The sequence below is a fragment of the Sinohyriopsis cumingii genome, unplaced genomic scaffold (genome assembly GCF_028554795.1).
Source record: "Sinohyriopsis cumingii isolate HCF-2022 unplaced genomic scaffold, ASM2855479v2 utg000349l, whole genome shotgun sequence".
Taxonomy (NCBI): Eukaryota; Metazoa; Mollusca; class Bivalvia; order Unionida; family Unionidae; genus Sinohyriopsis; species Sinohyriopsis cumingii.
The window spans coordinates 3014199-3027442 of record NW_028315889.1 but is presented as its reverse complement, the minus strand read 5'-3'; the positions used below and the strand labels follow the sequence as shown (position 1 = coordinate 3027442).

Genomic DNA, 13244 nt, shown 5'->3' with positions numbered 1-13244 from the left:
ACTGCCTGTCATAAGAGACAATTGAGTAGCTGCAAAATGTTGGCTGTGGGTTTTGATAATTTAGAAGGAAAGGATCCTAGTAAATGAGTAAACAGGAGACCCGTAAGTGGCTCACCAAAGCAGCAAACTTTCTTACTAGAAAGGCCCAGTCTTGACAAATCGGCTTGTTACATAGAGCCCAAGGAAGTATTCTTAAGCTGATTTTCTCACTCTCTTTACCTTTTCGTCCCCACATCTCTCTTGATATAACCGTTGCACCTAATGCATCTCTAGTTTTCCTCTTTCTTTTCCTTCCTCAGGAAACTACCTAAAATGTGGTTGCTTAACAGGTCAATTGAGGGTATCTTTACCTTCTGAGTACACCACTTGTATATCCCAGGCAGATGACAAATGGGTGAAGAATACATAATAGAAACAAAATGAAAAATCATAAGAAAAATCAACTGAAAAGAACCAAACCAATGTCAGATGAACCTTGTAACATAGACTAATTTCCGCACTCCTTGGTGATTCAGTTAAAAGATGCATTGTGGCTGTTTGCAGCATCATCTCCATTTGTAGTTGAAAAGACCATACTTCGGCTAGTTAGCACACCATAAAAAGCACGAAAAACCCTTAAATTTGGAAGTTTGCTTGTGGTGTGTGAACAAAGAGGACAGACTGAAAATATTTTTAAAAGATTAAAACTTCACGATATACCAATAACCTCTTTTGCTCACTCTTCACTAAATACATCCAAGGGTATAATTAGTTGCTGTGACTTAGCAGGAGTCATCGACACAGAAATCAGCAGAGGCGTGAATTACCACGGTGACACAGCCATTTGTTGAATCCATATAAAATGTGGTGGAAATCTGCAGGACACCAACACCATCATACTTACATTCAACACACCAACACTAGCAACGGTGATAAAAGTTGATTTTTGCAGGTCAAGGTTGAGCTATACATATCAAATCCACTTCAATGTTTCAAGTGTTAGAACTACAGCCACCATGAAGACAGATGCCTCATCTGTGGCCGATGCAGCTACCCTCCCCAATCAGAACCTGAGTGTAAAGACAACTCAGACTGTATAAACTGTGGCAATGATCACCATGCCAACAAAAAGGACTATGAAAGCTAAAAACTGCAAAAGGAAATAAAAAGGGTGAAGTACACCTCAAATATCCCCTTCCCAGAGGACACCATTTCTATTCTTAATTCATACTGAAGAACACCATCATACAATGGAATTGTCAAGGACTTCAAACCAACTACAACTGATTTTAAGTGAACATGATCAAGCATTGCTGTGTCTGCACATTAAGAGGTTAGTGCTAGGACTGGTCAGCCTGGTGGCAGGATAATGTGACTGGGTGGGACATCATGCTACCCCAGTGCTAGACATCACTATAAACTGCAACACTGCAGACATCATAGTGATATAAATAAAACATTGTTAAAGCTACATTAAAAATCCAAATCGCACACACACTAACATGCTACTAAATTCTGTTGTTGTAAGTATCAGCACAGCAAAATGATTAATTCATCAACATATTTTCCCACTCAGCATGTGGTTAAAACAGAACAGGCAAGCCTTTGAATTTGCCACCCAGTGTTGCTTGCATGTGGTTAAAGCAGAACAGGCAAGCCCTTGAATTTGCCACCCAGTGTTGCTTGCAAGTGGTTAAAGCAGAAGAGGCAAGCCTTTGAATTTGCCACCCAGTGTTGCCTGCATGTGGTTAAAGCAGAACAGGCAAGCCTTTGAATTTGCCACCCAGTGTTGCTTGCATGTGGTTAAAGCAGAACAGGCAAGCCTTTGAATTTGCCACCCAGTGATTGCTTGCATGTGGTTAAAGCAGAACAGGTAAGCCTTTGAATTTGCCACCCAGTGTTGCTTGCATGTGGTTAAAGCAGAACTGGCAAGCCCTTGAATTTGCCACCCAGTGATTGCTTGCATGTGGTTAAAGCAGAACAGGCAAGCCTTTGAATTTGCCACCCAGTGTTGCTTGCATGTGGTTAAAGCAGAACAGGCAAGCCTTTGAATCTGCCACCCAGTGACTGCTTGCGTGTGGTTAAAGCAGAACTGGCAAGCCTTTGAATTTGCCACCCAGTGTTGCTTGCATCTGGTTAAAGCAGAACAGGCAAGCCCTTGAATTTGCCACCCAGTGTTGCTTGCATGTGGTTAAAGCAGAACAGGCAAGCCTTTGAATTTGCCACCCAGTGTTGCTTGCATCTGGTTAAAGCAGAACAGGCAAGCCCTTGAATTTGCCACCCAGTGTTGCTTGCATGTGGTTAAAGCAGAACAGGCAAGCCTTTGAATTTGCCACCCAGTGTTGCTTGCATGTGGAGGACTCATGAGTAAGTGATTCTCTGCATCCAAGAAAAACAAAATGCATCCAAATATACATGATTAAGCATTTCCAAGACCTCTGAAACAACAGAAGGCCAACTGGACTATGAATGAAGCACTCTGCAAAATTGAGATACCAATTTAAATGTCAATGATCCAGTTCAACATTTTACATCTATTTTACTCAAGATTGCAGAAGAACCCATTGTTATGTCACGGGGGTCAAGCTATACTTGAATTTAAGGGAGAAATTACTTCTTGTGGATAAAGAGAAGTGAAAGCTGAACAGGGATAAGCAGGAGCAGAGCAAGAAACATAAGATGTGTGTGTTTTCATTTTCTTATTTGAATAATAGATTTCTAAACAACCCCTGTATCATGTATGTGACAGCAAAATGCACAAGTTTCTTCATATCACACTGTTCGCCCTAATTTCATTGCTGCCAATAAAACATTAGTGATTATTCATAAATAACTCAATCAGATATATGAATCAACTACATCTTCCTTTCCAACCAAATCGATACAACAAAGAACAAATCTGGCAAAATGCATGACATTTGAGTGGAGCTATTTTTAGAAACAAGGATTTTTTTCAATATACCTACTCATTTATTAACTTCAATACAACAATCCACTGTTAGGATTGCAAATGTATGGTTTTAGTATCTGCCTATGTACTTGAAGTAACTTCCTGCATTGGTTAAATATTATTTGCTTCGCTACCTTTCTGTATTTTTTCAAAACCAAGTGATGTCAAAAAAACACCCTTAACCTCAAAGTGCTTCTCAAATTCCACAACATAGCATTGTCCTATAAGTTTCTGACCAATATGATTAAAATTTTAGGCTAAATCTTCTTTCACATAATATTTAGACTTTGCTCTCTATGAATTGTATATTTTCCTGAATCTATTTGCCCAACGATTTCTGAAAACAGACAATCTAATAAAGTAGAATTTCTAGACACTGCGACTTGTGCTTTATTTCCCCATGAGAGGTTCACTTACGGTTTCAAAATGATTTTATAAAAGAAGTAATGCAAACACAGCAGTTAAAGTCTTCAATTGTTTGGGGTTTTAATCAGAAACTATTTTTTAACAATACTTTTATCTTAAAACACTCGCTGGTGTGTTTTCATCACTTGTTTAATAGTCACATTTTCAATAAATAGCTTTTACTAAGGAAGATTAATCATTTTCAATATAAATTATGTTTATTTTCAATATCCAATCTGTAAAAGATCATATAAAAAATTACTTCAAGTTGTTTCAACATCATATGTGTGCCTGCAGAAACAGAGTGTATTACATCTCCACCTTTTATGTGAATGTGGATACATCCTAGTATACATGTAGATTTCAGAATCAAACAAGATTCCTTATCTCAAAAGTGTTATGTTTATTTATATCAATGTCAAAACTCAATTTGAAAAAATTGGATATATTAGGAAGTTACTAATGTTCTGATTTCTTTGCAAGCTAGAGCAATATTTCTGACATCCTTGAGCAAATCTCTGACTGCCAATTCAGAAACGTTAGTTCACTATCAACTGTGGAACTCACTTTTCTATCTTTTCACGCACCTAGTATGCCTTTTACTTGATTCCTTTACTATCAGTGACCACATCTGTGAATAAGTTTGATACACCACTCATTACTGTTCGATACTTTATTTACGTTACATGTACTTACAAGGTTTGATCACTCAAATGAAGAGCTGACTTAACACACTACTGTGACAGCTAGCAGCAACTTCCCCTCTCTGACCCCATGAATAAGAAATACACTGGGGTTCGCAGATGTACTTATTTTGTATCAGCTTAAAACAAGATTAAATATCTGATGAGCCATATCCAAGTTACTTACAGGATTCTGTGAAGAACCTTTCAATAGGCTGTACCATTTGATTCAGTTCAGCCAATTCACCTCGATCAGATATCTCTGGGTAAACAAGAACTGTCTGCAAGATAAATGTACATAATGGCAGAGTATAAGGATTACTGAAGGGTAAGTTTAAATACAGGCAGATCTTTCAGACTGCCTTGTTGAATGAATGACAGTCTTCATTCTAGATTCACCATACTATGAACTTCGTCCTACATGTAAGACCTTGACGCTGATATTTATGTTTTGGGCATCAGGGTCTTACTGCCTAATTAACTGTGCTGTGTAGTGTGTTTTGAGATCGACTAACATCGTAACGAAAGTCAAATTTTCAGGAATATCTCACACAAATGGCAACTAAAATAAAGACTCTTTTCTACAAAGTAAAGTCATAATGTTTTAGTCAGACTTTACTTACCCTGATGTCTTTTCTCTAAAAAATTCAAATTCTCACAAAAGAAATGGACCTGTTTTCAAGTTTCGGTGGCCTACATTTCAGTTGACTGGAAAGCGATGAAAGCTGGGAATGCCGAAATTGGGTTAAGTTGAAATATTATTGTTTAATGAAATGAATAAAAACATATTATGCCTATTGGAACTGTAAAGCAATATTTCATTTCGTTCAAGAAACATATCCACCACATGAACCTACTTAAACATACTTAGGCATACCTTAACTACCGTCACATTGCAACAAATTCAAATGTATGTCAACGGAACATGAAAATGTGTCCATTTGCTAGTGTCATATTTTCATTCCACCAGGATAAAGATAGCACAGTAAGTATATTAATTACACATAAATTAGTGGAAGAGTGTCGATATATGCTGCCAAATGTGTGAGATATTCCTGAAACTTTGACTACTCGTTCTAATGTCAACGATATCAGAACATGCTATACAAGGCTGCTATTTGGATAGTAAGACATAGCACTAAAAGAAAACCAACATGTGCTACGTCTTACAGTGAAGGACTGTGAACTCAACCTATATACATGAAAAAACTTCATTTAAAATTGTTTATCTCAGGTGACATGTTAACAATAAAAGACAATAATTAAAGCTGTTATTTTATATATAACCATGTTCAACTGATAAATATGAAAAGATTTAAGAAGTAAAGTAATTTTGATGGCTTGCTATCACAAATACCACAACTTTTTATTACTTGTTGCCTACAACCCCAGACAGTTACCTAGAGGTCTTAACACAAAATTTATTATACATATATGTACATCATATATTATCCTTCTTTGATTAAGTTTACAAAGTTGGGTTACAAAAATGTATTATAGGAATGTAGATTTTAGCTCTGACCGATGGAGGGGGTTTGGCTAAAAATCATGCCCACTTTCACTGTTTAGACAAAAAATTCCCCGGTTTGGTATTTTCCATTCGAATCCTGTGCCTCAAGGTAGATTAGTTTTTAGCTAATTGTGTTACCCTCTTTAAATAAGGTCATTATTATTATTATTATTATTCAACTGAGCAAAGAGCACTGTAGTTAGAAAGAGATTGTTGGCATGTGTTCACTAAACTATTCAAGCTAAAGTTCACAGATCTTCAAACTGTTAAAATAAGGATAGATGATTGGGGTTGGAGGATTGGATTGTTAAATATCTATATATTGCTTTGGCCGTTTCCACAAAAAGTTACATTGTTCAAATGCTATATCACTGGCTCTATATTATCACCAAAAACAGGAAAACAGGATTTAGCAATTAATTTTGGACAAACGCTGTCTAGCAGTTGTTTACAGATGTAAAGCTGTAACCAGTAAGGATGCAAATATCTTATAGCACAATTTCCTCTAAAATGTCAACATTTTTTATAAGTTTACACTAAAAAAGAACGAACATCACATTTTGGTAATGTGCATGCAATAACACTGATCATCATATACAAAACTTGAGTCAAACTTGCTATACCTGCATTGGCTTTAATTACGAAATATGTTCAGCATGTCATCTGATGTTGATGATTATAGGTCATATACTGATGGTGACATACATGTCCTTACAAGGTTAGGCATGCAATTCCATGGTAGCCAATATGGACCAAAACTGACAAAATGTTTCTTATGATCATACTTCTCATACGTAAATAAGAAAATAATAAGTTAAAATTTCTTGAAATCAGTATTATTTCAATAATAATAATGATAATATTAATAACAGCTTTATATATTTATGTTTCTTTGCCTACATTGCATTTAAAATTTCATATTAAGTTAAATATTAACTGTTTTTAATATGTAACATTGTTATTCATGGATTTCCACATTATTTACATTTGTGTGTTCAATTTGATCATTGGATCCTTTCCTTTATTGTGCAAATATTCTGCCAGTACAAGCATGGACATTCCTTCTCATAGGTAAGTTGCAATTCATGTTTATTATAATACCTGCGTGCAACCATACGTAAGTAAAGTTATAATGTTTTAGTCAGACTTTACTTACTATGATGCCTTTTCTCTAATAAATTCAAATTCTCGCAAAAGAAATGGACCCGTTTTCAAGTTTCTTTGGCCTACATTTCAGTTGGCTGGAAAACGATGAAAGCAGAGAATGCCGAAATCAGATAAAATTTAAATCTTATTTTTTAACGAAACGAATAAAAAATATATCATGCCTATTGGAACTGTAAGCAACAGTTCATTTCATTCACGAAACAGATCTCCAACATGAACCTACTTGAACTTACTTTGGCATACCTCGCCTATCGTCGCATTGCAACAAATTCAAATGTATGTCAACGGAATGTGAAAATGCATTCATTTGCTAGTGTCATATTTTCATTCCACCAGGATAAAGACTGCACAGTAAGTATATTAATTACACATAAATTAGTGGAAAAATGTTGATATAGGCTGCCAAGTGTGTAAGATGTTCCTGAAACTTTGATTACTCATTCCGATGTCAATGACATCGGAACACACTATACAAGGCCGTTATTTGGATAGTAAGACATAGCACCTAGACAAAATCAAAATGTGCTATGTCTTACATGTAGGACTAGGAGTGGGTCTTCATGTTACCATTTAGAAATTATTTTTATGTGCATTTAAAGTCTAAAATGTGGGATATTTTTGCACACTTTATGAATATCACTTTTCTTAATTAATGTACGATTGTTCTTTCTGGATACATAATGGATTTTTAACCCAAAGTAGCACGTGATCCAATGTTTACAGAAATGACGTATCGTTGCGCAGAATTACCCGACGCGCAGAATTGGCAGATATGGCGGTATATATATATATATATATATATATATATATATATATATATATATATATATATATTGTTCTAGCCACCTAAACCTGCGAACCTGAATTATAGGGAACTTGGAAGTGGCATTTTTAGATTCGTTTGTGCAACGTAAAGGCATCACCATCTATTGGGTTAATTCAATGGAGGACAGCTGTATTCTGGAAGCAACATGACAATTACTTTGTCAAATTTTCCCAAGAACAGGTCCTTTGCGAATGGCGTGTTTGTGACGGGTTTATGTTGCACACTCTCAAATTTTCCATGCTGACTGACTGCCGGTTTGTCTTCAGGACGTTCTGCATTAGCTGGAACACCAGACACGTTCCTCCGATGTGTGATAATTCGTGCCTCCTTCCGTATTCCATGGCGAATTCCTGTTGCTGATACATTACACGTACCATAAGAAATGAATTGCCGCAACATTTTCATAAAAAATTAAATGACTTTGTAAGGTAAAAGTAATTCAGAGTCTTCCAGTTCCATTAAAATGAGGCGGCTTCCGAATAACATACCATATAACACATTACCCAGGATGCGGTCCCGACTCATTCAATCGCGGGCAAACGAAAGCTTTCCGGTAACCAAATATCCACAGCTCCGGCTAAAAGTACAAGAGTGAAAAGGGAAAACTCGATTTTGGTGCATCTGAAAAAACTCTGACACAACGAATAATTAAATTAGATTCATTCATTTGATACATTGAACTATTATACAAAACCTACAAAAATTATATATATATATATATATATATATATATATATATATATATATATATATATATATATATATATATATATATATATATATATATATATATATATATATAATTCTTGTTTATGGCTGTAATGTGTACAGATATGTTTTGTTACAAATTGGCCTACGTGACTTGAGTATAATATTTAACAGATCTGTAAATAGATGTATACGCTGGTGTTGACAGTTAGTAATAATAATCTTAAAAATAAGACTTACCTGGCGCCTATGGCGTAATTTCTCAGTGACCTATGGGCACTCTGAGCATCCGAGTATCGGATCGAATTAGCAATTCTAACTGTAAAAAGTCATCTTCGTCATAATCCTTTTACTTTACCTAATTGTTACCTACGTCGTCATCCTTTTTGTCCACTACATTTTCTTGTCTTACTGTTATAGATTATTTATCAGCCTTTGGAATTTCGCTCATTAATATCAGGTTTTGTACATTATTCTTGAATCCAATAATATTATATATTTTTATAACGATGCCACTGGGCAAAAAAAAAATACTACTATCACCAACAACATATTCCTATTACACGTTTGAGTCCATTGCATATTTATTTAAATTGAAAATGACTTCACATGTGTCATAACCATGCTCTTAAAATTGATAAATATATTATCGTGTTATAGGGTCTTTGATTCTGTCAAAAAAAGCTGTGTAATAGATGTTCCACTTTTCATATATGCACCTAAAATACAGTCTTTCCCTTGCTTTGTTTGTGTATATTTCTTACTGATTATTAGGTTAACCATTGTTTGAATTCTGCGTATTTTTTTATGTTCCTACAATTGATTGATATTTTTGAGAGCAGCTAGAGTAGTAGTTAATAGTGGGGTTTGTGGACCAAAGCCCCTATTTCTCGTAGGTTGTTGTTGTTGTAGGGTTTAACGCCATTTTTCAGCACGATGGGCTATACATGGCGGCCAGTATTATTGGTGGAGGAAGAACCCGGAAAACCCCGGAAAGAACCACCGACCCACGAGAAGCTACTGGCAAGCTTTCTCACATGCCCACATTGGCTGAATCTTAGACTCGAACCGCCGCAGACAGAGGTGAGATGGCAGTGATCCGTAACGAAGAGCGCTTTAGACCACTCGGCCACTCGGGGCCCCATTTCTCGTAGGACAAATAAAAACTTTCACGATCTAGATCAACAGCCCCCCACCCCACCCCACCCTGACCCCAAAAATTTATTGTCGAGGCGACTTATTATCGAAGGGTGTTTGGTGTTAATACTAGAACTTATTTCTGAAAAATGTATTTTTGTCGTGAAAAAGGTGCTTTGATCCAGAAAACCCCGCTATTGATTACTACTATGAGACACTTGCCTCTTGCACTAGCGGTTCGATGCTAGCTGTTCAGCGATATATGTAATTGATATACGTTATTATTAAACTTCTTCGCCAGTCTTCAGCGTTTCGGCAGATGCTATAAGAAAAATCTCATCATCGTGCTGATTCAAAGATAACTTAACTTTACTACTTATCTTTATGCGACACTCAAACGAATCTTTCACAGCATTTTTATTAAGTTCATACTTACTATTATCAGAATATACTTTTGATCGATTAAGGTCTTAATTACTTTTGTGTATTTTTCTTCACTGATTGGATCATGGAAGTTGCTACACTTTTCTGATAATATTGATGTAAGATCGTCTAGCATCTTAAAATACACTGGTCAACAGTGAAATCATTACTGACTTGAAAAGGCCCTAATCTGTAGTATTTTGGTGTGCCGAACACGAATATAACCGTGAAAAATTTGTATTGGCTCTCGTTTTGAAGATATTCATATACCTCATTTTCTATGTTTCACTGTGTAAATTTCTCCAGTAGGACTGCAGCAACATCCGGAATAATGATGTAACATTGCATAATACCATCATGCTCACATCATCCACAGTTGATTGCATCATTTTCTGATGCAATGCAATACTAATGCCATGCGGCTGCTGAAGTAAGTTGACGTCAGCAGTGTACTATACATGTGTAGGCCTATTATACTAATGCCAGGCGGCTGCTGAAGCTGACGTAAGCAGTGTACTATATAAAGCCCAATCAGATAGGTTCAGCATTTAAAATATTTTAGACGTTGTGCGAGACAGTTCAAGCTACTGTTACATAAAACTTATTATTTTATCCATTTACGTACAATAAAGAACAGTAATGCCTCGAAAGTGTGTTAATACCGCGGACAATTTTTGCTATATTTGTGGGGAAGTGACATTTGCCAACCAGAAGAAAAGTATCAATTCTCAAGTGAAGAAGGCATATCATCTTTACTTCGGATGCAAGGTTGGTGACCAAGACAAGCCTTGGGCTCCGCATATATGCTGTGCTACATGTACAACACAGCTTTCACAGTGGTTGAATTGCAAAAGGTCATCAATGCCGTTTGCAGTCCCAATGGTGTGGAGAGAGCCAAGCAACCACCTAAATGACTGTTACTTCTGCTTGGTTCCTCCTCTTTCCGGCGGAATAACGAAGCGAAAGAAGTCGAGAATAGTCTACCCAAACATTCCGTCTGCATTGAGACCAGTTCCACATGGTGAGGGACTTCCTATTCCAGAACCTCCAGCAGAATATTCTCTTGATTCATCTGACGAAGACAAAGGTGAGTCGACCTGTTCTTCTCCTGGTCCATCAGCATGCAGTGATCCAGATTTTCACTGTGGTGCATCATCAACCCCACACAGAATAACACAGGAAGAACTAAATGACCTGATTCGTGATTTGGACTTATCAAAGAACAAGGCAGAATTGCTAGGATCAAGACTCCAACAATGGAATCTTCTAGAAGAAGATGTCACAATTACTGCATATCGAAAGCGCCACCAGCAATTGGAGCCTTTCTTCAGAAAGGAAAGTAATCTGATATTCTGTTCCGATATTGAGGGCCTCATGAATGCTTTAAAAATCACTCATGACCCACAAGAATGGAGACTATTTGTGGACTCTTCGAAACTGAGTCTCAAGGCTGTGCTTTTGCACAATGGAAACATTCTTCCATCTATTCCAGTAGCGTATGCTGTCCACATGAAAGAGACATACGATAACTTAAGGCAGCTACTGAATTCCATTGAGTATAACAAGTACAGCTGGCACCTCTGTGGTGATTTGAAGGTAGTTGCCCTTTTAATGGGACTGCAGCAAGGATATACAAAATACATGTGTTTCTTATGCGAGTGGGATAGCCGAGCAAGGGAAATGCACTACATGAGGAAGGAATGGACTCACAGGCAGAATGTAGCCATTGGAGAGAAGAATATCCAACACCCAGCTCTGGTTGAGGCTCAGAAAATCTTGCTACCACCCCTTCACATCAAACTAGGTTTGATGAAGAACTTCGTGAAAGCCATTGACCGGACTTTGCCAGCATTCCGATACCTGCATGAAAAATTCCCTCGACTCAGCGAAGCAAAGATTAAAAAGGGAGTTTTTGTGGGTCCTCAGATTCGAGAGCTTTTCAAAGATGACCGGTTCAACAACTTGCTGGAAGGTGACGCGAAACAAGCATGGAATGCTTTTCGCCTAGTTTCTACAAACTTCCTCGGAAATGTTAGGGCAGAAAACTATAAGGAACTAGTAGAAGACATGTTGATGAAGTATAAGAAACTTGGCTGCAATATGTCTCTAAAGATTCACTTCCTTCATTCCCATTTGGATTTCTTTCCTAGCAACTGTGGTATTGTTAGTGATGAACACGGCGAACGTTTTCATCAAGATATCGCAACAATGGAACAAAGATACCAGGGAAAATGGTCCACTACAATGCTGGCTGACTACTGCTGGACACTCCTCAGAGATGCTCCCGAACAGCTGTACAAGAGACAGGCGAAGAAATCTAAGATGTAGTCAATGACTTGATTTTTTATAGGTAGGCTATTACAGTTGACCTTTTACTATTGGAATGCATTTCGTTATGTAAACATTAATTTCTTGCAGATTACAAAAAAACTAGAGCCAATTTTGCAATTTGACTGTCATATTCGTGTTCAGCACATAAAAATTGATAAGAATTGACTAATTTTATTTCAGTAACATGACTTTTGTAAAAATTTGTTGTCCAGTGATATTTACTTTCATCATTCCGAATCAATGAACGTTTAAGCATATCAAATCCACCCTTAAAACAGATACCAAATACTTCATCGGTAAAATTAACGGTCAACGGTTTATTATCAACGATAATTTGCTTTATTTTGCTGTTCTTGCTATCTGTAATTGTCAATGTTTCAAACACTGTTCTATATTTTTAGGCACAATTCATACTTGTTTTGTTTTATATTTGTTTATCAAGCGGTAGTCTACTAGAGCTTATCACGCAATCAACTTGATATTTTTCAGATATTGTTTTTCGTATTTGCTGATGCGCATCGGCAAGATGCCATTCAACGTACTATCAATAACTCGAAATTCTCTTATCACATCATCCATATCATATTTAACTCCACGTAAATACAACAACTTATTATAAGTACAAGTTGTAGTTTCACATGCACTTTTCTTTGTCACAAATCTAGGTTCAATCTTCTTGCCTGCTGTTGTTAGTGTTACGCCGACTCCGGATATTATTAACAAAAACGGATTTAATGCGGCTCCGCTTGAAACGATCCCGGAGCTCGTTAAAAAAAAGACTGGAATATGATATATAACTCGTAATATTCTACCATAATATATGTAACATTTTTTTACACACCAAAGTTTCGTGTAGTAGTATTTGTAGTACTGAACGAGCTCGTCTCGCTCGTTGTCTGGAAGTTTCTCTGCCACGTGGTTGAAATCTATCACTTGTCGCTTCATTATCATAATTGCCTATAAAAACTTTGACTATAATTTGATAAATGTAAATATATGTGTTCGTGCTGCCACATCAACAGTTATAGAGATGTCGTTATTTTGTGGATCGCGCAAAAATTTATCATGATTTTCAAGTTCTTTAAATTATTCTCAAAGTTGTCCTATATACGCATTTGGTAATGG

The 13244-nt window shown here is 36.6% G+C and overlaps 1 protein-coding gene across 1 annotated transcript in view; it reads right to left on the bottom strand.

The window, feature by feature from the left end:
- Window positions 1–8024, bottom strand: part of LOC149774333 (complex I assembly factor ACAD9, mitochondrial-like) — a 119447-nt gene extending 111423 nt beyond the window's left edge. Inside the window, exons 1-2 of the mRNA XM_089945441.1 lie at window positions 7677–8024; window positions 4205–4298 (exon numbers count right to left, since the gene is read on the bottom strand). Coding sequence (XP_089801567.1) covers window positions 4205–4298; window positions 7677–7925 — 343 coding nt within the window. The 5' untranslated portion in view covers window positions 7926–8024. The remainder of the gene's footprint in view (window positions 1–4204; window positions 4299–7676) is intronic.
- Between the last annotated feature and the right edge of the window lie 5220 nt (window positions 8025–13244).